The sequence below is a fragment of the Numenius arquata genome, chromosome 7 (assembly GCF_964106895.1).
Source record: "Numenius arquata chromosome 7, bNumArq3.hap1.1, whole genome shotgun sequence".
Taxonomy (NCBI): domain Eukaryota; kingdom Metazoa; phylum Chordata; class Aves; order Charadriiformes; family Scolopacidae; genus Numenius; species Numenius arquata.
Window position 1 is genome coordinate 44649748 of NC_133582.1, and position 25518 is coordinate 44675265.

At 39.7% G+C, this 25518-nt stretch overlaps 1 protein-coding gene across 1 annotated transcript; it reads right to left on the minus strand.

Annotated features, from left to right (window-relative positions):
* Nucleotides 1-339: 339 nt before the first annotated feature.
* GPD1L (glycerol-3-phosphate dehydrogenase 1 like) lies at nt 340-24976 on the minus strand. Its single transcript, XM_074150468.1, has 8 exons — nt 24915-24976; nt 19397-19574; nt 17900-18040; nt 13967-14105; nt 12746-12858; nt 4905-5138; nt 4330-4436; nt 340-1016 (listed from the first exon to the last, which is right to left on the minus strand). The coding sequence occupies exons 1-8, from the start codon at nt 24965-24967 to the stop codon at nt 920-922; spliced, it is 1062 nt and encodes a 353-aa protein (XP_074006569.1). The 5' UTR covers nt 24968-24976; the 3' UTR covers nt 340-919.
* Between the last annotated feature and the right edge of the window lie 542 nt (nt 24977-25518).

The window sequence follows — 25518 nt, forward strand, 5'->3', positions numbered from 1 at the left end:
GGATACCTGAGAGCATCCTTCCCCACCCACCAAACAATACCAGTGAAGAACGACCACAGGTACAACACTAAAATGAACCCTAGGCTCCAGCATTCAGAATCCCCAGGTCACCGTCTCCCACTTGGTTGGGGGAATAGGATTCTAGAAGAGCCTAACTCTTGGGAACAGCAAGTGAGAAACGGAGAAATACAAAAATGCAAGGATTAAAAATCAGAAGGGGAGGTAATGATCCCCCTCTAGAATATTCCCTTTAAACCAGTGTAATTAAAAACTTTAAATTCACTTAGAAATTGGTTTCAAAATAGTCTGACAGTTTTAAAGACACTCAAAAATCAAAATACTCTTCATCAGACTTCATTAAAATATCCCTGTAGCCCCCTGAATAACTGCTACCACTTGTTTTGCATTAATATTGCTTAAATTAACGTAATCATAAACATGCAAAATGTTAAAATTTCAACATGTATGCCGAATAAAACCAAGTTCCAATAGAAAGACTCCTAATATTTCAAGGTTACAGGCTTGAATCAGTCTTCATCAAAACCAGAGGGATTCTTCCCATGGTGTCCAGTGGATTTTGGACGAGGCCTTGGTAAGAGACAACAAAACATTGTGTCTTATGGTGTAGGAACACACACAAAGTACACTTGTGTATATACACTAGATATGTAGTGCAACTTTTGCATTGTGCATCTTAAAACAGTTGTATTTTAGCCAGTAAAACGACAATCACCAAGCCAACACTGCATGCTATGTCAAACTATGCTGTAAAACAAAAACCAATACCAATTCGGAGACATTCATGTTGTTACTGTTGCCTAGTGAGCAGCTTTGAACGAAGCTTAACGATACATCCACTTGAACCCAAATATAAATTTGAAAGGCAGAAAGCTGCATTAGTACAATGGCCTGATTGATTTTATAGGTGCTCTGGATGACTTTGAAGGCAGGATATCATCTCTCTGACAGGCTTCCCTTCATAGCAGATTTGATACACAGCAGTAAATAGTGGAAACCTGAGGAAACAAGGCAGGGAAAGCAAACACAGCATAAGTTTATCCTGTAACATTTTCTTAAATGAAAGAAATAAAATGGGGTGAGGAGAGGAAGGGAAAAGAGAGAGACTGAAAAATCAATTTCTTTTAGTATTTGTCAAGCACTAATGCTGCGCTGAAAAGCACTGGATAAATACAGAACCTACATACATCTCTAAAATGAGTCACTCTCAGAAGCCCAGCTAGCTATAATGGAGCCTGCAACATTCATTATGTATGGCACAACCATTAAGCCATCTAAAAAATTAAAAACACTAGCATCTTTCCTTGACATTCTTACAGCAGTACTTATCTGTGGTTAAAAAGGATGACTGGCACGTCAGTTTTGCATTATCTCTGAACAATAATTTTCTAATCCAACTGCAGAATGTGATACAGAGAGACGCAAGAAGAAACTGAAGGTCAAATTTTTAATGAGTCCAAAACTAAACGTCGATTTTGAAGCACTAAATTCAATCTCTTCTTTTTTTTTTTTTTTTTTTTTTTTAAAATTGGCCATGTTTCCAACAATGCCCAAATTATTCAGGCTTCTCTGATAATATGAAGGCTTATTACAGCCAAGATGCTTTACAAAAATTTAAGATTGCTTCCTGTCCATCTCAGACAGTGAAAGCCAGACAAGTCCTATTTTCATAGAAAGCTTTTAGGGATTAATTAACTGTTCACCAACATAAATACAGCATTTCTGTGTGGTGTTTTATACATGATTTTTGACCAAATGCACTAGGTTATTTTGACTGAAATGAATAATTGGGAGCATCGAAGATAGTGAAATATTCAATTTCTGAGTGATTCAGAATACATCTGGACTAGGGCTTTCTCCTCAGGAAAGCAGTCCCAGAAGTCACTCTAAAGGTTTATCTGTAATGCACAAATGCAGTATAGAAGAGAACCCCCAGCTATATACACTTGCCAATGTACTTTGTTGTTTTCGTTACACTGAGGGAACTCTGGCATCACCACGTAGCTCTGAATTAGACTCCTCAGAATGAACCAGAGGTCACACAAGAAGCCATGAGCCATTCAAGGGTGCCGTTACAGCACAGTGATACCACGTTCTCGGGGCAGACCCAGGATTTGTACTTGGCTGAACGCACTACTTTGTGTTACTGAGGAAAAAAAAGGTGGAGGAATGGACATGGTTGTGAATTTAGCACATCGTTTCTATGGCTTTTATTACAAGTGCCAAATTCAAAATGTAGAATTTCATTTTTATCTGAAACATTTTAATGTCTGACATGACACGTCTGTTTCTTCTGGTTTATTTTTGTGGAGAACAAGACAAAAATAGCAGCAACAGCAAAACCTATTTCAGGTCAATCCAAATGACTTGATTTTTGGTTTTATTTCACCAGTGAAACAAAAATTAGCATATAGCTACATAATTGCTTTTTCAAATTCAATGCTATATGTTTAGGTTGCAAAACCCTTACTAGGAAATACGCAGAAAAAAAAAATCTACACAAAATTTTTTTAATTTATTAACAAGTCTCACTTATCACTCACTTTGTATAATACAGTGGGCTGTGGGGGTGGGCAGCTGTGGGGCTGAATTTGCTTTTTCTGTAAAAACTTAAATGTAGGCACTAAAATAAAATTTGTTATGCCTATGTGAGATTTTACTAGAGGTGGCAACAAAACACGCGAACCTTCTGAAGCAAGAGCAAGTTTCACGCAGCTTTAGATACAGGACTGAAGAAGTACCACTACTACAATCCACATCTCGATACATAAGTCATGCTGTTTATTGCAGAGAACATTACTCTGCTGCGCTCCACGTGGGGAAAGCAGAATCAAGGCTGGCTGCAGGCTCAGGGTCAGCAAACTCCAAATGCATCTTATGTCTGAGCACATTAAGAGGGCTCATTCTACAACCGTTGAAATGAAAAAAAAATGAATTGCACTGTAAATATCAATAGGCATCAGCCCTCCTACCTAGACTCTTCTACTGAACTTTGACTTATTTCTACGTAGCCTTGGGACTCTTTTTGTAGGATGAGAGTATGAAATTTTACTCTAGACTCTTACCTCTTCACTTTGAAACTGTGGCTGTTTTACTGTTTTGTGTTTTAAAGCAGTAGCAAGAAAGTTTTCAAAAAACATTTTGAAAGTTGCTTTCAAAAATCTTGTTGAATGAGACCCTTTATGAAGAACTGACACATACATGTTGGTATATCAAACAGAAATTAGCAACTCTCTTTTCATATCTTTCATTAAAAACACAACCTGAAGTCTTCTATAATGCACTCTATTTGTTGTAAGCTAGAACATGGGAAAAAACAACCAAACAACCAAAAAAACCCCCAAACACAACATCCTGCCTCATTTAGGAAATCATAAACAGCAACAACTGAAGCCAACATTTTAATTAGATTTTTTTCTCCAGTTAGTTTAATTACTGTACACTGCAGAGACAGACTCAGGCCCCTTACATCCAAAGGTAATGTTAGACAATAAGTAATTTAATGCAGCCAGTCCAATAAAACTAGACTTTAAAAACTGCTTTGGAAAAAAAAAAAAGTAACAAGGCTTGGCCTTCTGACTGGTAGTAATTTATTTTTTGATTTTGCTTTATCTACAAGAAGGGACAGATAGATGCATTCCTTAATCTCATAAGCGGACAACTGTGTGTGTGGCGTTAGGAACCATATATGTTCTGACTTGAATACAAATGAACAAGCTAGGCCAACCTGCTTAATCTCATACCACAAAAAAAACCTGACCTACACAAGCAGATGGTAGGTTTTATCGTACAGCAAACTAAAAGTCACATAAGGAAAGAGAACTGCTGTATCTAAGCTAGAAGCCACGTGGATAGAAGCAGCCACTATTCAGCTGATCAGCTATACAGATCCTTAATAACAAAGCTCCTCTCCTTGGAGGTAAGTAATGAATTTACTACTATGAAATGAGCTGTAGAGCTTCTTTGCAAGTCTCTTTGGGAAGCTCAGCTTCTATTTTCATGTATTTTATTCTTTTTGCATGTTAAACCACACTTGCTGTGCTTTTCTGTGATAGCAGAAGGCAATAATATGTTCTGCAAAAAGAAGGGCATTCACAAATTTAACGTCACATTATTAGCTCTAGCTACAGCAATATTATTTTGAGGTTCTATTCACTTCTCTGTAATTTTAACTGGGGATTGAGCTACTCATATTACAGTTATTTTTTTTTTTGGCTATTACCTTCATGAAGATATCAACACCAAATACACAGAAAAAATTATGGAGATAAAAAAGGGGTATGTGGAACTTCTTTATCTGTTCTTACTTACTTTTCCAGCATTCCTTTCTGCTTGAGAATGCGATACACTTCTGCAGAAGTCTGCGGTCCTTGCAGTTTCTGACCATTCAGCATTTCTTGCTCCAATTCTTCAATAGACTAAACAACAGTGGGGAGAAAAAAAGGAAGAGAAGGAGAGCTACAATAAAGTTTTCATAAGCCTGACAACATCATCTGGATGGAAAAAAAACAAGCCAAGCAAAACATTATGTTACTGAGGTTTTGTTGTTGTTCCCCCCCCCCCCCCCCCCCGCCCTTTCTCAGAAGTGGCTTTGAATGAGCATACATATTATTCTCTTATATTCTTGTTCGGAAATATTCTCCATCTTAAATCTGCATCCCCCAACATCTTATCTCTCCAGCTGCTTTTTTGTTTTTTGTTTTAATCACCCCTCCTTCTTAACACTTCTAAATTCAATCTAGCCTTGTAACACACTCAAAAATGAGAGGAAAGAGAGGAGTACTCACTCAGTACAGCTAGCATGTCTCAGATAACTCTGCTATTACTCCATCAAACCAGGAGCGCTAGTACTTGCAACAATCTATTTCATCGTGTGAATAACATACCTTTCCAGTTTTAACAAATGCTTCTGCTACACGTCGATTCCGGCCACCGTAACACGTTGTGATGAGATCAGCAACTCCACAGCTCTCCAGGAAAGTGGCAGTGGACACCTGTCCTTTGCAAAAAACTCTGGCAAAGGCAATCATCTCCATTAGGCCAAGGCGAATAACAGCAGCTTTGGTATTGTCACCACAGCCAAGGCCATCACAGAACCCAGCACCTACTGCTACTATATTCTAATGAGAGGAGAAAAAGCAAATGAGAAATTAGTCAGTTATTGCTTACAGAATCCTAGGAGACATCAAAAGACAGAATGCAGACGTCCTTAAGAACTGCAAACACTTTACTAGCATAAGACGAGGTTGTTCTTTTGGGATTTTTTGGTTTTGGGATTTTCAGGTCTACTGCATAACCTTTAAAAAAATTAAAAAAAAAAAAAAAAAGATAAGTCTTAGTAATATAAGTATTTCCAAGAATAAAAGCATAGTTAAAGGTCTGGAACAAGCTGCCCCACAGGTTATGGAGCTATTATTATTGACTATCTTTAAGAACAAATAGGTTGCACTACACCCAAAGAAGGTTGTATCTAGATTGAGCTGTTCCTGCCCTGAGGCAGGGGTGAAGTTAGACTGACACCCCACAATCCTTTTATTCATGTTTTCTTTATGACTAAAGTAATACTGAATCTAAGAAAGATTTATTGACTTCCATGGTGGTATGCTAAGGAACCAAATTCAGCCAAGCTGATAGTATTCAGCCTTTTTAAGTACGCAGAGTTCCTATAGCAGTAATAGTTAATCAAGGACTTCCAGAAGGTTCATGACACAGGAATACCTTTCCTAAGCAAAAAATGTTTTTTGTTTTTTTTTCCTTAGACCCGGTGAAAGCCTTCTACAAAGAATGTATTGTTTCTTCATTTCTTCATCAGCTATACAGTCCCTTCTTTGGCTTACGAACATAGAGATTAGTTGAGACATTTGAGTGAAGCGACTATAAAAGCTATTTTCTGGCCCAGGAGTGAGAGAATAACCATGGTTAGTTTGCCCCTACCAAAAAATCCTCCAAACCCTACCAGAAGCCAAAACACTCCAAAAGAGGTGGCACTCTGACATACTGATAAAGCAAACAAGGAAGCAACTGATGTAGTAATACCTTTCCACATGCAACAACAGTAGCAGTGACCTCAACAGAAACCACAGGAGAATCAACATTATGGTATGTGACGTAGCACCCAATGCAGGAAAAAAAACACCCAACAAACCAACAACCAACCAAACCAACTTTGTCGCTGAAGAAACAGCAACAGTCAGAAGTTGCTAATGAAAGCAACAAGCTGATTAACAGCTGATTTTATTTTGGTCTTTGAACTGTAAGAACCAAAAGCTGCAGGCAGCTGCAGTGCTGTGTGGCCAGTCATGGCTAAGAGACTCTTGATCAAATGAGATGAGATTTTGAGCAGGGAGCTGAGGTCTAAAGGTCACCTTAAAAATTGCAGGCATATCTCAACATCAGATCTGAAGCAGCAAAAGACGATCAGACTTTTAAAGCTGATACTTTAGATCATCTTGGCTTAAATCTTGGCTGTGATGATTCAGTCAAGGTATGTTTTCATCAAATGCCTCTCCCAGGCCAACCTCCAATATTCGTTCATTCGGTGGTAAAACAAGAGGAAGTCAAACAAGTATTTAAGAAATTTTCAGACAGGACAACCTATTTAAATGGAATTTACACATATGTGAACTCTGCAAGTGTTCAGGGCTCAGCTAAAAACAAAAACATTTTTGAACAACCTGTGGGCTTTTTCCATGTACTTCTCGACCACTCCAATACTAAACCTGCCCCTTCCCCTCCACCTTTGACTTTCCTTTCCATTTTGAAGCAACCTACCTGATCATAATTTACAGTATGATTTAGCCTATGGTGTTTTGTTGTCTACTTCTACATCTTGCAATGTTTCTTTGGAGCAACAGAAATACTGTTTTAAGCAAGTCATACCAAGACTATTTACTTCTGAGGAGATGTGGTAAGGCAGAAGGGAATTTGTTTCTAACTCTGAAACACTAAGCTTTTCATTTGTACAATGTCCCCATTGTATGTTCTTACACAGAGTTTGCAAATAATGAGGAAATAAGACAACTGATGATGCTCCCTCCCACACCTAGGAGACTGTTATACCCTGGTCTGCATAACCCTCAGGCCACAGCTATGAATTCACAAGATCTACCATTTGGTTTCATTTAAATCCTTGAAGTATCTATGACAACTCTCTCATGTCTAATGAACCGTAGAGAACTGAATATACCACGTTGGAAGTTACACCTTACTGAAAGATGAGCCACTCCTTTCAAAAACAAACCAACAACAAAAAAAAAATCTCACAAAACTTGAGACCGAGTCATCTTGCTGTCCAAAACAAGACCAAAATGGGCAGCTTGGTACTTGGAATCACTGGGTGCAGGCACTAAGTCAGGGTTTTTTTCAGGAAGATGCGTAACACACAAGAGCCTACTGGCACTAGCACTGCAGCGATCCTCTGAGAAGCAGACTGGGAGGGGGAGAATGACATATCTATCTGGCCAAAACATCTTTCTGTATCTGATATGGTTGATCCTGAACACTGCCACAGCCAAAGCCTACACCTGAAGTTACAAGAGTTCCTGCAAATTCAATGGGTATACATTTGAGCAAGATGAGAGAACCCATGTTTCTGTTAGCTCAAAGCCTGACTGCATTTCCATACACAATGTGGAGGTCTGAGGGCCCAATAAGCAAGGATGACTTTAGCCTGCAGACAAACCTGTTCTTCCAAAGGTTCAAAAATACAGTCACAAAATGATTGCAACACAATGTTCCTTTTGGCCTGAGGGATTCAGAGCTCTCAAAACCACTTCATGCTTGAGGAAACACATTTCCCCCATTTCAGCATTAACAGCTTTTTACATTAAAGCATACATCCTCTAGCAAGATGCACAGGTTGTGTTTATATTGCATACGGTTTTAAGCTACTAAAATAATTTGCACTAACAGGTGAGTCCTCAGCTGATCTGGTATCCAGATGCTGGTGTTAGTCCTAGTTATTCTAGAGCATAAGTAAGGAGCAGACTGTTATTTTATCACTGGGATAGAGAAACTATACTCCAGAAAATAAATATTGGTTCCAGGCAGTGCTCACGGTATGTGTTAGAGCAAATACGAAAAGTGTCTTTTACTTGCACATGACCTGCTGCAAACCTGCCAGAGGTCACAAACAGAAGGTCAACAGATGAGCAAGGAACCAAGGCTAACAAGTCTGCAGTCTTTGCTGACAGATTGTTCTCTTACACAGTCAGCACTCAGAAATATCCAACAGTCCTACTCTGTCTAGAGTTAAGTTTGTGGAGTGCTCATGAAGTCAGCTTCAGAGGCCATTTCTGAGGAAACCATTACCTCTCCATAATTAAATGGATCTTTAGAAAACTAAGCAGAAATGTTAATTTACCCGGGACATCCAGCCTTCCTTGACGTAGCGTCACAGCTCTGCACAGCCTGCTTTCCCTCCTGCTTACACATGAACTTGGAAAAGCTCCTTGCTTCATGTAATGTCTGAGAGAGGTCAAATAAAGACTCAATAAATCAAAGACAGTATCAGCAGGACTGTCAGAGAGGTTAAGCATAAACTGCTTGCTTGCTCCTGGCAAATTTGAATGTAAATAATGGATTCCATTTCCACTTCATCTCAGGGAAGAGTAATTACCACTTCTACAGTACCTAGACTGACTATTTAACAGCGACTGCCATAAGCACGCTTTGCAGGACCCCCTTTGTAAATAAGAATGCTGGGTTATGTAACCTGGTAAACAATCAATCATTGTTAAAATTCTTATCTCTTTGCTTAAGGCTAAGCTGGAGCAATAAGATTTAGAGATGTGCCTGAAGCAACCTGAAAGGCAACCACAGCTGCTGCTGCTCCTTCTTCCTACAGTCACCGTCTCCTCTGTCTTGGTCCTTGGCTGCTGCCACTTGAGGGAGTTTAACTCTCCGGATCCCTGCACAAATACATCAGGCAGCTGGAGCATGGCCATTTTGCCACATGTAGAGATTAGATTCTCAATTCTCCTTCCATCACACTTATCCCTGTCACTGCCACACAGGGTAAGTGATTCCAGTACAGTTTACACCCAAGAATGCAGCTACAAACATTTATGTTGCCTCTCAAGTACACTGATAGGTTCATACACCAGCTCGGTGTTGCCTCATGTCTGTGCTGTTTGATTGTCAGGCCATACACTGGCACAGGCACTACAGACTCGAAGGACACCTCAGGGGTGATAACTTTGGGTCTGTTCTACTCTCAGTATCACAGCCATCAGCATCCAGGAGCGCATTCGTACGTATGCATAGCTGCACGTACTACTCTTGCAGTGGTGTCATAGCCATTAAGCACTTCCTAGGAAGGCCCCTTCACCATCTGGCAAATGGCAGCTGGAACTTGCAGGTGGACTTGGGTCAGGCTGCCTGTAAAACCAACTGGACACCTTGAAACTGAACTATCCAAATTCAAAGTTGCTTAATTTCTGACCTCAACCCTTAGAAAAGGTCAACAAATGTGAAATGTGCTTTAGTCCTCAAAACAAAACAAAAAAAAAATCCTGATAGAGAAGAACATGCCAAGCACTTTTTGTTCCTACAGCCAACAAGTTACTGTAGACTGTACCTTCTAGAAGAACTTACTTACTATTCTTCCTCAGTATCATCAGCTTTTGTACAGTGACTGCCATTGCCTGTTCAGCCAGTCTCCAAGCCGATGCACGACTGCAGTTTCACTGCACTGATTTCTATACTTCAGTCCATCTCCATCAGCCCATTGTCACAAAAAATAAATACAGTAAATGAAGTGCCTATTCAATATCTATATGCATATATGTATATAAATAGCAATCAAGCACATGATCTTCCATGATCACGCAGCTGCAATACCTACTATTACAGTCTGAATTCAAATATGCTTAAAAAAAATTTCACACCTAAAATTATCATTATTGTAAGGGAAAGCTGTGCTCACAGCCTTCTCTGTTACCATTCTGTATTTTTTCCCAACCTTCAGGCAACCATCCGCATTGAAAATCTTCCCTGCTTAGAAAGGCTTGCAGAAATAAGAGCGAGGTAAGTATAGACTTTTAACAAGATCTAGTCTATTATGCCAGAAATAGCAGAAAAGTCTCCTTTTCCCAAGCTGGTATTTATAGAAAAATGCAGAAGCTGGGAGAATATTTCTCATAGTGTAGTATTTATCATCATTTAAATACCAATACAGGACCTGCTTTTACTATTTCCACATCCAAAAAAGACAGTCTGGACTGGCACCTGTGCCTGCTTTCTTCTGTCTTCTAAGGTGAAGTTTGCAGTGATGCTGCTGACATTTTGAATTGGCACTGCTACAGAAAGGGAGTAGAACCCTTCTTTTTATACCCATCTCTTTGCACAACTGTCACCTTCTGAAATAGGAATCTCCTCCTTCCAGCAAGTTAAGCAATGCTAATTTTTATTATTTTTTTCATGAAGTAACTTTCCAAGTTTAAAAAAGTAATTGTCAGCTGACAGAATCTACACTTTAGATTTTTCCCTATAAACGATCACATGAAAAGATACTTATTTTTCACATTTTTATTACAAAGATTTTCAGATTCATCATAAAAAACCCAAAGTGCTTGTTGTTACCCTTAGCAAACAATTCTCCTAATCACAAGAACAAACAATGTGAAGAAAAAAAAGCTAAAGTTTACATTTCACTATTCACATCTGAGCTTTGCATTTTGCTCTGTACAGGCAATAAAGTCATACCCATCTGTTTAATTTTAGCTTCTTCATTTTCTTTCAGGGGCATACATGTCCCCAGTGCATTAATAAATTTTTGCAATGTTCGAGTTAGAAACAGCTCAGGAAATTATTTACATGTCGTCTGTACAAGATTTAAGATTCACCTAGACAGGGTTGTAAATTAAACATTACCTTAAAAAAATATTATTTCAATAACATTTTCTTTGAGATTAAGGAAGAGTTGTATGTTTAAAGCACATCACCTATATTAGCATGACTGATCTACGCCACTTTATACCAGTTCATACCTTTTAATCAGGCAAGAAATTCATAGTATTTTTAAACAAGTGAATCTAGCCTTAATTTGCTTTTTGTTTAGAGCTCATACCATGCATTTCTTTGGAAGTGTCAACTCAGTTAACTAAATATAGCGTAATCAAAACCAAATGACCAGAGCACACAGAATACCTACAGCCTTTTAGAAATGGAACTAGAAAGTTCAGTCTGCAGGATGCATGATGAAAAATGACACAGGAGGGAGGAACAAAACAAGGCTACAAAGAAAACACTCAAGTTTCACCTCAGCATCTTCCTGTCAGGTCAGGAACAACAATTTATTTATATTGTTCTGCAGTTCCAAAGAGATGCTGGTATCTTGCCTGACTTGGACCTTTACAGTGGAGTTTCAGCATCTGCTGACTAGCTGCTCAGTTTGATGGGCACTCATCTTTAGCACCCTTTCACAAGATTTGTCTAGAATAAAAATTACTTGGGACAGAACTCCTCTATCACACAAGAATTTAAGATTGCCAGAAAACATCAGGCTGAGCAAATTTAAAAGAAAAATAAATCTATAAAACTTTTTGACTAATTTCATGGGTCTACGCACAGAGATTTCTTTCCTGCTAACCTCCCACATCACCACAGCATTTTAAAGTAATGGCTGTGTAGCCAAATTACAGGCCCCACAATCTTAAGAAATCGCCATAAATACAGTAACTCCAAAGCATGTTACACCAAAGTGTAGCCCATTAGCTCAGTGCACAGACCCATGACCTCCTCCTTCTCAGGATTTCCAGTATGACAGCTCTCAAGATAAAATTCTCAAGAAAACCAGTATGTCAAAAATCATGTTATTATAGCTATCATTCTGCTTCCTGCTGAGCGGAATCAGAACTCTGTAGCTTAAAGACATCATTTATTGGCTTGGCAGCTTTGCGAGTGAATTGTGTAGTTTACACATAATTTCAACAGAGAAAACAAAGCAATACAAAATAATTATCCAAAACATAAAAAATAAAAGCGCCAAATTATCTACTAAACCCATCAGAAATGCTTCAATGATAGATATCAGATAATGTGAAGTACAGTACTATTGGCTAGGGTGCCAAGCAACTAATGCCTTCCTTTCACAAATGGGCCTGTAAATTAACTTTAAAAAATGCCAATAAGAACATGTTTAAGCTAGCCTTTGCTTCCTGTCAGCATCAATTTTGTTACCAAAGAAATCCAGATGAGTAACTGCCCAAAATAACTTTTTTCCTAGTCAGGTCATTTCTGTATATGGTTGAATATACAGAATGAACATGAATCTTATGCACTGTATGTCCACAAAATATAAAACGTTAAGAGTGCTCACACTGTGTAAGTCAATGAAGAGGGGAACAGTTTGTCAACAGACACAAAGGATTAATGTCAACTTCTTTCTCCTTTTCTTTTTGTGAACACACTCTTGCAAAAAGAAATAGGAAACTGAAATGGATTCAGAAATATGTTGATTTGTTAGATGTAATCAACACCCACTTCACGACTGTGTGTAAGCTGAGTGAATGATGTAGAAAAAGAACTTGGGAGATGGTGAGACAAGGGTCTCAGAACATGCTGCTCCCTAATTTCCCATCTGGTTCTTCTGGAAATGCTATGTAGCAGTTTTATACATTATATAAAGCCCAATAAATGTAATTCTTTAAATGAAAATACCCTCTTTTTTTTTTTCTACAAGGATCACCATTCCATCTGTGTATCAACTGCAGCCTGTTGGTCTTACCTTCAGAGCGCCACAAAGCTCAACCGTATCTGCATCGTCTACTACCGTTATTCGGAAGTTCGGAGTTTGCAGGAGTTCTTTGAACAGAAGGCCGTTTTCCAAGATTTTGCTGCCTGTTGAGAGAGAGAAAGGAAGGCTAAAAAAAAAAAATAAGTAATTTGTGTGTTTGCCTTTCCTGTACAAGCCAAAATACTTAAAAGCAGAGATAAGGTTTTTCTATCTTCACCCTAAACAGGCTCCTGTTTTAAGTGATACGTCTACATTGCACTTAAAAGCTCTGCAGAGTTACTCTGGACTTCTTCAGATCTCTTTTTGATCATTCTCTTTAAAAAGAACAGTTAATAATAAAACAAAAGCGAATTAAAAATATAGCAGGTGCAATTCTACCAATTATTTTAAGGTCTGCATTCCAGAAAAATACCTACTGATAAAGGCATGACAAGGATGTTTTATTAATTAAGCATGCTGCCACATGTTTCTAAGCACTAAGAGGTAATTCAACCATTAAAAATAAATTCAGTGCAAAAGCTGTTAATGACAGGTTACAAATCTACAGAAGCACAAAACTGTAAAAAATTAACACTGAAAAAAATAACATGAACTCTGTGCTATTATGTATGACTACCTGTATGCATAGACACACCTGCCTATCTAGACACTGCGAAACCCCAGACTAGGCACATCTTTGTGTTGCAAAGGTGTGCAGACATCAACACAGACCTAAAACCATGGCTAGCTTTTGGGGCAACTAATTATTTTGAGAAATTAAAGTAAGATTTTGATACCTTAAAAAACCCACAACCCAAACATGCATAAGAGTACCATCTGTGACCATAACACCTGAGCTGGAGTACAGAATATATAAGCATTCATCCATCTAAAGCCACGCAGACCCAAGAAAAATCCTAAGCATAGTAATAAAATAAAGCAGTTTGTTATGTGGAGGGTGTTAAAAAGCATGCTTAGAATTTCACCTGCTAATGTGACAACCCTTAGTGAGACTAAGTAAAATTTAACTCCTCCCTCTCCGTCTATTCCTGGTATTGTCCTAGTAGTTTTGGAAGTGTAAGCATTCTAGGAAATTCAACATTAAAATAAGAAGAACCCAACAGTTTCTGAAAGCAGCCAGCTAATATTGACAACAATACAATTTGAACTATTTGGTGTAGAACTGTGAGGACAGGACCATGTTTTAAACATTCTTATTACTTGGAACAGTACCTATTGTGGTTTCACAGAATTTCTCTGCTGCGACCTCATTGGCAATGTTAGCTCCCATCAGCACACTGATGTCTATTCCCATCTTCTCTCGAATAATGTCAGAGATCAGTTTGAGTCCCTCCGGGCCTTCATCTATTCCCTGCAGCCAACATTAAATGGAATTACTAAAAAGTCATTCATTAGACACAGTAGAGAAGAAAACACATCACAATTAGTCTTGTCCATGGGTAGGAGCTGCAACAAGGCCTATTCAGATAGAAACTAACAATGACAGACTTGCTACCAGTGAAACTTCTGCTATTGTTGTGACCTTGCCAAGCTGCCTTCTTTCCATAGGAGGTAGCACCTTAAGAATTAGGAACAAACTCTAGATGACGGTAACGAGTTTTATTCCATGCTCAAAGTCCTGATTGTAAGAAGTGCTGAATATTCACCTTTGTTAGTTCAGAATCTCAGCCGCCTATTACCATTATATCTTTACTAAAATCAGTGAAGCATCAATCCATCAGTTGTGAATCAGGCCTGCACTTGGATTTGAAATTGCACCAAAACTCACAAAATGGTATCCCAATACTTGTTTTATGAAGACGCATCTGAACTGAAATATCAGAGAGAGATTCCCTTCTGTATAACAACAGCCTACCAGCAGAAACTCAGTTTAATCACTTTGAATACTACTACAAACAGAACAGCTGTTCTCAGATACGTAGAAAGCTGAACAACTGAGAATAATTTAACTTATAAGGATATTTTTAGTCTGTATTTATAATGCACTCTTTACAAAGCATGAAAGTCGGGGCAGAAATAGGACCTTAGAAAAGATCGGTATGTAATGCTGATCGGACAGTAATGCTGCAATGGAGAAGAGAGTCTGGTACCCTGAATTGCCTAAACCAAGAACTCCAAACAAGACCACTTTCTTCTCACAAATTCCTTTTCTCTTAGCCTGCTAAATGCAGGCTCCTCTTGAGTTTCTAGAATAAGGACATGGCAGACAAGCTACTGAAACGGTCTGTCTTTCCCACAGTATACCACATTTTATACAATACCACCTTTTAATGTTGGGGATTGGGTACTTTAGAGGATTGGTAATTTTGAATTATGATTTAAAGGCAAAAAGGCAGTGTGATGCTCTACTACTTACAGATACACCCCCCTGCCCCTGTATGTTGCCATTTGCATTTCCACAGATCAGAGGTGCTATTCCTTAAATAACACGGTGCAATCAAGAGACATGCAGAAATGCATGTGTAAAACTAGCCAATTAAACTACAGACAACAGTGCTTATATTCCTGCATTATATTTCAATCACTTAATGCACAGCTCTGCTTTCTCGTCTTTAACGTGCCATACAGAAAGAATTTGAAAGCAAACACACATATACATGTTGTGTTTTTCCCTCACAGTGTCAAGTTATGTCCCTATAAAGCAACTGTAAGGCCCCTCGTCTTAAGCAAGCAATTAATAAACAGAAAAGCATGCACAAATTGGGAACAACTCCAAAAATGTTAATACATACACAACAATTATTCATCTGAGTGAAAGGACATCAGAGAGGCTTAGGTGCCAAACTCAGCCCTGCTATGAACAGACGCAACTTCTGACAAAGTCAAGGAGAGCTGCACCTGTTCCTTGTGGAGTTAAACCCAATACTGAATGACAAGATGACAGGAGGAAAACAAACACCCCTCCCTAACCCCAAAACACAAAGCTCCAACATGGGAATTTCCACTGAGTAGCAATGATCCCCAGGCAATGCAAGTCCAATTCTGTGGTCTTATCACTTGCATCCTAACATGCCTCCCAGAGCAACCTCTGGGGCCCGTATATAGGTAGATGAAAGGCTGCCCGAAGAGTATGCTGAGTGACCTCCACCGTTCCTGCTTCCTGTGCTCACTGCCGGACCGCATGGTACGTCGTACATGGTTCCTCCCCACACACCCACACAATGATTTGTTAGGTTTTCGTAGACACCACTGATCAGAACTTCAGTAAAGCAGCACAGCTGCAGATGTTTCAGTGGGAATGCAGATTAACCAGCAGACAACTGTCTTTATTTCCCAAAGACTCAGTTTTATTATCAGACCTTAGGCTCTGGTTCAAGATAAGGCTATCAAAAAAAAAAAGTAAAAAAAAAAAAAAGACTAAAAGATGCCACACTGCTAATCTGCCAAGCAATTTAGAAAGCACAGAAACAAGATGTCCCACTAATGATATTTTTCAGAGCTGAACTGCACTTTAACTGCCACAGTTAACACAAGCCACTTTAATAGCATTAGTGTTGAGCATAATGAGAACACTAAAAAATATGACTTTGATGAAAACAGCATGCATAAAGAAGCTGCAAAAGTAGAGAAAAGAATGTTTCCTGCCTCTACTACTTAGTTTCATCGTTGTGTTAAATTTCTGCCCCTTTTTCTTAAATGATACTTTTAATGATGCACAGTTATGCCTTTTCATAAAGGCTAACAGGTACTTTGCATTTTCCTGCAAAACAATTAAAAGGGGCCTCACAACATTTCTTTTGAAAGATCACTACTGGTGCAGTGTCAAAACATGACAGTGGGAAGCTACCTAATAATCAACTCTTCCTTGCATGCCAGGTGTCATTCTTTTACTTAAACATAGCCATTAATCAACACCCTAAAGCCCTGATAATTAATACTCAGAGCAGAAATCTCAAGGGAATATAGGTCGGGACTCTGACTTCAGATATGCTGACATAAATCCTTATTTACTCCACTGATTTCATTAGAGTTATTCCTATTGCTAAGGACATAAATCCCATTTAACAAATTAAAGGAGAATAAAGTTTATCTTGAGTTTACAAAAGAAAGAAGCATAAACAGACAACTTCAAGGTAATAAACTTACGGGCATCTAGGACAGTTGTGTAGTTTTGATGCTATGCATTTAGCTCTTTTAACACTGTCTTATTTTATCCTTCCACAACATGAAAAGTTTTTCTACAAAATGTAGCAAGTGCACTTGGGAAGCATTACTTTTTCATACATCTCAACAATACATCAGGTCAGCATTGACAAAATAACACAGATTTGATTGGCTTAGTTAGCCAAACTAAAGAAACAAGCGAGTTTTGCAGTAAGTAGTGATAGTGGGGTTTTGTTCTTTTTAAGCACAGATCCATAAAGGTATCATTTTCCAGAAATGATAGTAAACAAGCGAATGTGTGCTGAGAAAATGGCCTAGTCTCAACTAAGTACAAAGCGACAACAAACCAGAATCTTCTTAACCTCGTGGGAATAGCTAATTCTTTGCAGCTAAACACATGGCGGGAGGGTAGGGGGTGGAGGGGGAAAGAGGAAAAAAAAATAAGCTCATCCACATTAAAAAATTCTCCTGCCACCAAAACTACAAACACTCCAGTGAAATACTTGCTGCACCTCTGCCCCCTCCTATTTTCTTATGCTCAAACTCTCTTTTGGGGCCATGCTGAACATGAACGGACTCTCTTGTTGCAACATAATATTTGACATGAACAAGAGCACTATCCTCTCAGTCACATGAAATTCTCTCAGCAGTTCATAAAACGATCAACTCGGTGTGTGGGATGTGCCTTAACAATCAAAGCATTATGCTTGTGCTCTATTCTTCATCTAATGATGCATTTGGAAACAACAAATAAAAGACTAGGAAGCTTGGTGGTGCAAAACATATTCACTCCCTCTTTCTTTTTAAAAAGTCTTATGAACAGCTTCGTTCTCCTCTTCCTGCAAGCGCTAGCCTAAAATAAAACACTGCATAACAATCCACTAATGGCTGAGACAAGTTCCAATCTTACATCTAGAAAGGCTTAACGGAACAATCAAGCTAGTAAGAAAAAGAAACTTTTCATATCGAAATATCAAGCCACCTTGTTTTAGAAGATTCCATGACACATTCTCAGTTATTAATTCATAATAATTATTATACCTTTATTAGAGTTATACCGAGCGCTTTCTTGGGTACTCGTCCTGTGATTTCATCGCAGACTTTATGAATGAACTGATGAGGAATGACAAAAACCAGCAAGTCTGCATCCCGTACAGCTTCATTAAGGTTTGGGACAGCAACCTGTGTAGTTATGGGAGAGAAAAGCCACGTAACTTCTAAAAATTAACACTACACACACAAGTGTTAGCTAGTAAGTAAAAGTACATTTTAGTCTTATACTGAATGCTACAAACTACTGTGCTTCATCATTGAAAATATTTGAAAATATGCAGTAACATAAACTTCCCAAAAAAGCAAAAGAATGTAAGCCTTTAAAGAAGCTATGTTACTTCTTGAAAAGAGCATCTTCACAGCTGCCAGCATGGTTAGTGCACGAAAATTCAAAATGTTCTGTAACATTCAAGCAAGTACTCTGAGTAAGAAAATATAAAATAAAAACTGGCCTTCTGTTTGACAAAATATTCTCAATTTTTGATAAATTATTGCATACTGGAAAGTAGTTTCTTTACTTAGTTCCTTATGCAATTTTTTCTCCAGGCCTCTTACACCTACTAGTTTATATTCTCTTTTTCTGTACTCATAGATTTTGTTTACCCTTTAAGAAGGTGATCTACTTTGAGGTCACTAGCCAGACTCCACTTTTCCTACCACCTGATGGCCATCTTAAAATAATACTCAGGTTTAAAATGCAGCAATAAGCTCAACCTATTGATAAACAACAAAAACTCGATTGAGCACATAGTGGACAGCAGAAACACCACACTTGCTGAAGGCTAGGGAAATGGGATTTCAGCATTACTGTTAAAGAGAAAACTGCAATGCATGGCAATTCACATTTTTCCTACCAAAATTCTCTACTGAGTTGCCAGCTGCTGCAGCTTCTTCCTATAATGTTTTTGGGGCAAGAGTCACCACCTGCCCACCCACCATCACTTTACACCAATACAGAAGAGATATGGAGTCCTACTGTTCTGCCCTGGCAATGCTACCTCTAACTTGCTGATCTGACTGAGAATGATCAGCAACTGAGAACATAACTGAGAAGCAACTGGGAACCAGATAAACTGCAAGTGGCTTGCAGTTTGCTTGAGAAATACTCTAGCTCTCTTCCTGCATTACTTTAAGAGTTTCAGAGTAGTTGAAATTCCTTCAGTTCTCACTGACCAGCCACTCCCTTCCAAAGTTGAGGCCAAATTTTTTTTAAACGGGTATGCTGTTAATCTTGCCTTTGTTTTTGCATTTGCTTCCCTATACAGAAACTGAAGTAACCTAAAGACAATAGCGAGACGGGTGCGTTGGATTTACCTACCTGCATAACTGCTTGATTTTACTTGTTCAAATCTCTGCTCTCATCCGTAAAATAGCATAAAATATTATAAACTCTAAAGCTGTTAACAAAACAAATTTCTACCTCCATTCACAACATAAGCAATATTCCCTCTGATCCATAACTAGAATTTAGCTTCTGAGCCTTACCACATTATCTGGCAGCTTGTATCCAGGAAGATATTTTACATTTTCATGTTCATTATTTATGATATCCGTCAGTTTTCTCCCATTAATATTCTCCTCAAAAACCCACATCTTCACTGTGGAAGCAAACTTTTGCAGTTTTTTTACATTATTGCCTACTATTTTGGCAACTGCAGAACCCCTGCAGGGAAAAAAAGAAAAATATTCTTAAAAATTATTATTTTGCTCTAGAAGAAAAAGATTGTCTCTAAATAAACAGAAATTCACATGTTATTGGACTAGTTACTATGTACCATTTTTCATCTAGTGAAACAAGTGGAAAAATACCCAGTCATACCCACCTGCTGCTTTCTCTCAAATATACCTGGACTAGGTTGGACTGAAGCATTTATTGAAAATGTCCTTATTTATTTTGTCTGCTTATTGGCTATGCAGTGAGAGTTTGAGTTACTGTATTTCCACAAATCAAATGGATTATATCTTCAAAGCAGTGGTAAAAGTGACATACTAAGTTTAAAAAAATTTATCATTTTCACCTTTAAGAAAAGGGAAGCTTTCTTTGCTAAGATGACTGACGCATCAATTGCTGTACAATACTGATATGCATTTAAAGCCAAGAAGCATTTATATCTTGCATAAGTTGTAAGCTTTATGGTTATGATGCCAACCCACAGAATTTAACTGTTGCAGCAGCATCCTCTGAATTTGCAGGCAGACAATTCCATCACAGCCTCATTTTCTCTCCAAGAACAGCACACAGTGAAACCTGTAGGATGGCGATCAATTTTACTACTCAAATCTCTAAGCAACAGTGAAATTAATCAGAAATACCGAAGCTACCTACAAGAAGAGGAACAAATACAACCTTCCCTTCTATTCCTAGCCTGAATGCTACATGGAAGAAAAAGATGCAATTTCATAAAGCCTGTTAACCTGACTTACTTTCCTAGGACAAGAAGGCAGCTTCATAATTACTGATAACCTACTAAGCAGACAAAAAAAAAAAAATTAGAAAAATGCGGTAAAAATACACAGAGTCACCGATCTGAGGCTTATGTGTGTGTGGAAACTGCATGCTTTATTAGGAGTTAAGAACACTTTAACTTTTCAAATCTAGGTTATACTCGCACATTCCCCTAAATTTATTATGGACGTTGCTTGTAATACTGCAATACTCGTATCTGGCAACTCAACCAAATGGATTCTTTCTGCTCCAAGAGCTTTTAATATGGCACAACTCATTGTGCTATCACAGGCCTAAGGTCACTTTCTAAGCAGGGGCAGAAAAAATTATAGTATCCTAAGTAGACCTTATTCAGTTAAACCATAAAACTGTATGTCTTAAAAGTCTGGAATTTATTTCTCTAATAACACTTCACACACTACAAATTCCCCTGGGTTCAGAAGTTGATACAGAAGCCAGAATTGTCAGCCATCCCTTATCAAGCTCATATTCTAGATCTGCATGTACAGAGTAGTTTCCACTGCAGCTCAACCCCCAAACTTCAGATCCACACAAACAGTATGAATCGCATTCAACACAATACGTGTTCCCCAGAAAGTGCTTTGAATTCCTTGAACAAATGTACATTTACTACTGCAGATTTATATACAAAATCTGGATCCTGGCACATCACTGTCTTCAGTTATGAACTTCCTTACACATCCTCTGTGCTTAGTGTTGATAAAGAAAGACAGAAATAACTGATTCAGCAACTAGTCCGACTGGGATTTTCAAACAGTTTGCCAGATTGAAGTTTGGCAGCGTGTACTACTCGAGCGAGACATAAGTTCCATTACTATTTAACACTTAAATGCCTTAGCTGTCTGTTTTTTCAGCCTTTACATGTAGTATGGAAAAAGCGAAGACTTTTCTAGTCTTAGCTCCTGAATTCAAGCAGATTCTCCTGACTGGCTTCTCTGGTTCCTCTTTTCCTGTTGCAACAACTGTCGTAGGACTCAATTAAGCAAGGTCAAACAACTGACACTGAGTTTAAGATTGCTCTATGCAAGGTGAAATACCAGTTCCCCACACCTGTTAATCCAACAAGCAAGCCTATATTCTCTTCTGTGTCCTAATACTCCTCAGTGTGTACTCTGAAATAGTTTACTGGGATGTCTGGCTCGTCTTGTATACTCCTGACACATCACAAGGCAACGGAATGGGAATTCCTGCCAATTTATTCCTAGCAATAACAGTTCTAGTGTGAGCCAGATTTCAAGACTTGGTGCCTGCAGCAGCTCAGTTACACAAGAAAAACCATAGTAAAAGATTTCCTCATAAACCTTAACACTGACACGCTCCGAGGGATGGTTAATGCTATTCAACTAATACAACAAGGTAGTTGCATGCCAAACAGCAGTTCTCTTCCTTGCAATGAGCACAATCATATACAGTTCTTATTTAAGACTTCCGAGGAACTCTACTGGACCTCACTGAGCCAGACCATGCACTTTGTCTCCTGCCCTTCACTGTTACAGTGTAGCACAGTTGGTCTGCTTTCCCCTCATCACTTTAAAGGTAAAGTACAAAACCCAGAAACTCTTAAACTTGCTCTGGTACCAGCATTAGTGGAAGTCACAATATGCAAGTGCAAATACCATCACTAACTAGCTCTACCACTCATCCCTATAAAATCACCTCAGTTAAGCCACAACTTTTACGTCTTATTTTTCTACAAGCCAGTTCCTAAGCAAATGAACCCCTCTGTCCCGGTAACTTCCCCTCTCTTCCCAAACTCTACAGGTTTTGTTCAAGGTGATTGATCAGATTCATTAAGGACCCGTTCTAGCAAAACAGGCAGGGATAAATTCTGGTTGTGCACACCTTGTTAACCAGCTCTGGAAGTATTATCAGAAGAGCAAGCTATAGTACACGTCTGAGGCAGCATTTTCAGTGTTTTAACTGAATCTGGGCATTTGAATTCTGAGGCTTCAAGGCTATTTCCAAGGAGTACTCTCTTTGTATTCAAGAAAGCTTATTTTATCCCCTATCTTAAAGATCCTAATACAATCACTTACCCACTCACTGAGCAATGTGGGCAAGGCCAGCAAAAAGCACAGCTCTTCCTGTGCTTCTAAGCCTTGAGAACCATCTGTCCCGTCCCATGATCTTCCATCAGGTGTCCAGTGACCCCTGCCAAGTCAACTTCATTGTTAAGGTGACCTTCCCCAGCAGCAAACCGACCAAACAAGTCTAACTGGAAGGAGTTTATCATCCAAGGCGATTGGCTCAACCCTTCTGAAGGGCCACTGTTGTGCCAACCTCCTTTAGTGGGTTGTTTTCATCCCAGATATAGGTTAAAGGGCTGTGTGAAGGCAAAGATGTCCCTATAGTTACTGGCACTTGTGGGACAGAATCGTCTCACAGAACCCCAAAACCCCACAGTCTCTGAACTGCTAAAGATGCCAAACCCCACTCAGTTCAACTGCTTACAGTGTAGGCAACACCTGTCACACACTCCCGTAATCCAGGCTTCAAAAATATATCACGCTAAAATACCAATGATAAGATATGTATGAGTGCGTCAATTTCTTCCTGTTTACCTGCTTTCGAGCATGAAATGCTTCGGCTTTAGCCCCAGTTCAAAAAGGCACTCACATGCACACAGATACACAATTCAAATTAAGTTCTATTTAGTTCAATGGTTGCGTATATTATCGAATCACAGTGTTCTTTGCAGTCAGGGTTTGGTGTCTGTCATCCCTTGGACTCTGAGGAAGAATCACCTTCATCTCCAAGAATTATTGTTTTCAGAAACATTTGGGATGGCACGGGGAGGAAGATGGGAAAGCTGCTGCACATCAAACCATTTGCAATTTTTGATTACTTTTGTTTCTGCTTTGCTGCCACAAAAAACCTGCCACACTCCTATCAAATACAAAATAAGTTATCAGTTATTTGAATACATTTATTACCAAGAGAAAGAAAAAAGCTGATGCCCAGTAACAGCAGTATCTCTCTCAGCCTTACAGATATGGGCATTTTGCCACCCAAATATCCATCCTATTAGGCACAAGCTTTTGTTGTTAATAAACTGATCCAATGAGGTGAAAACAAAATATATATGCACGTGGTTATTGCTAGAAGAGAGTATCTACAAATCCTGTTGCTTCTGCAAGTGTGTTTCAGAGTGCAGCCAAACTTCCTGTAAAATGTTTTGCTAGATTTCAGGTACAGGAAAACGGGAACAATACTCCTAAAAGATTAGTAAGTCTAACTACATAATTTCCTTTTGATATATAGTGCAATGCACAGTATCTCCCACAGTATTACAAGCTATGGCAAGGAAAGCAAGAGATGCTGCACTGAAATGTCAGCCATTCCCTCAACAAGCCACCACAAATAAGAACACAACTCAGCAGTTGCTGATATTTTTAACTATGCAAAACAGCAGCAAAAGCCACTTGCACGGAGGGGGCATGGGACGAGCAACAAGTCTAAGATCACCCTGAGAAAAGGCTGTTTTGTTTAGTAAACTGCACTACCTTGCTCTATGCCGAACTGCTCTTAATTTAGATTTAGTCTTAAAAAACAGAATATTGTCAGAAATAATGTATCCTTAGCATTAGTAATTAAAGTCACAAACTGTGAAGATACATTTAGATAACATATTGTACTTAATTTATGCATTGTAAATAGAGATCCAGGGTGAAAACAGTGTTCAGGAATGGTTGAGAAAGTGAGGAAGCAAAACAAAAGATTATTAACATGACGCTTCTCTTATAGAAATTATTAGTAAATCTAATGGGATGCCGCAAGAGTGAGTTTATTTAAGTCTAACTATGAGCTAGGGATAGATGTAGCAATAAAACCTTGTCTCAGACCTCCAGTGTGCCTCAGCGTAATCAATTCGAAAAAAAGAAAAGGTATTTTAAATAACCTAGCGTCTCACAACTCTTCTTTGAACTACCTTGGAAAACAGCTAATATAGGAAACCCCGAGCAACACTTTCGGAGAGATTGTGGACTTGTTACAGAACCCCTACAGGCAACGCTTACTTAGCAATGACCTGCTGGGGAAAAAAAAAATAACAAACTGTTCAGTATTTTTAACGTCTACGTCAATGACATCGGACAAGCCACACACAACAAATACCAGGTTAAAAATAACCTAAATAACTTCTTCACAGGAGAGGTGGGTGCCTGCAAGCACTCCAAAACAGGGCAAACGGTTCTGCCGCTTCCCCTCTCGTTTACCTCAGGGCTGCACCTCAGCCTCCGAGGGAGACCGAGGGCTGGAGAAGCCCACCCGTCCGGCACAAGCGCGCCCAAAACCTCGCCACAAACCAAGCCCTGCCGCCGGCGACACCGTGTTTCACCCCCAGCACCGGGGCCGTCGCCTCAGGGCCGCGGCTGCCCTCACCGCCGCCACCCCCTGAGGGAAGCGCGGCCGCGGCGCCAAACCCTCCAGCTGCGGGGGCTCCGACAGCAAGGCCCGGGCGGGCACGACGGCGGGGAAGGTCTGGCCGGAGCCGCCCGCTGAGGTGTCAGCCCTCTCAGGGGCTGCCGCCGCACTCACCAGTTCCCCGAGCCCACGATGCAAACCTTGAGGGGCGCCGCGGAGAGCGCCATGACAGCGCCACCCGCCAATGGCCGCGGCGACGGGGCTCCCTGAGGCGGCCCGCCTCCCGCTCCTCCGCCTCCCGCCGTCAAGGGGATCGCCCTCGCCTCCCTCCGCCCCTGCGGCTTGCCGGGAAGTGTAGTTCCGTCCCCGCGGCGCTCATTTCCTCACCGGTGCCTGCTCTGTGGAGGGGTCGAGGCCTCCCGCCGTGGAGAGCGAGGGGAACGGCAAGGGCCCACTGGGCCCTTGCCGTTCCCCTCGCCCTCCACGGCGGGAGGCCTCGACCAAAACTGTCAGTCACTGGGCTATATCGTTATTGTCACCTTTCCCTGACCAACTAACGCCACAGCTTTCAGTCACGCGTGTCATGACAAAACTCTTTTGCTCTCTCCTGTAGTGTCGGAGTAGCCCTGAATACCTCAGGAGTAAGTCTGTGAGGCGCTCAGAAGTGGAGGAACCAACGTATCGATTAATAAAGCAGGTCAGGCCCAGGGGCGGGGGGGGATCTTAATGAGAATGTTTTCAAATGTGCCTTTCCCCTCAGCCTTCAGCCAAAATCACG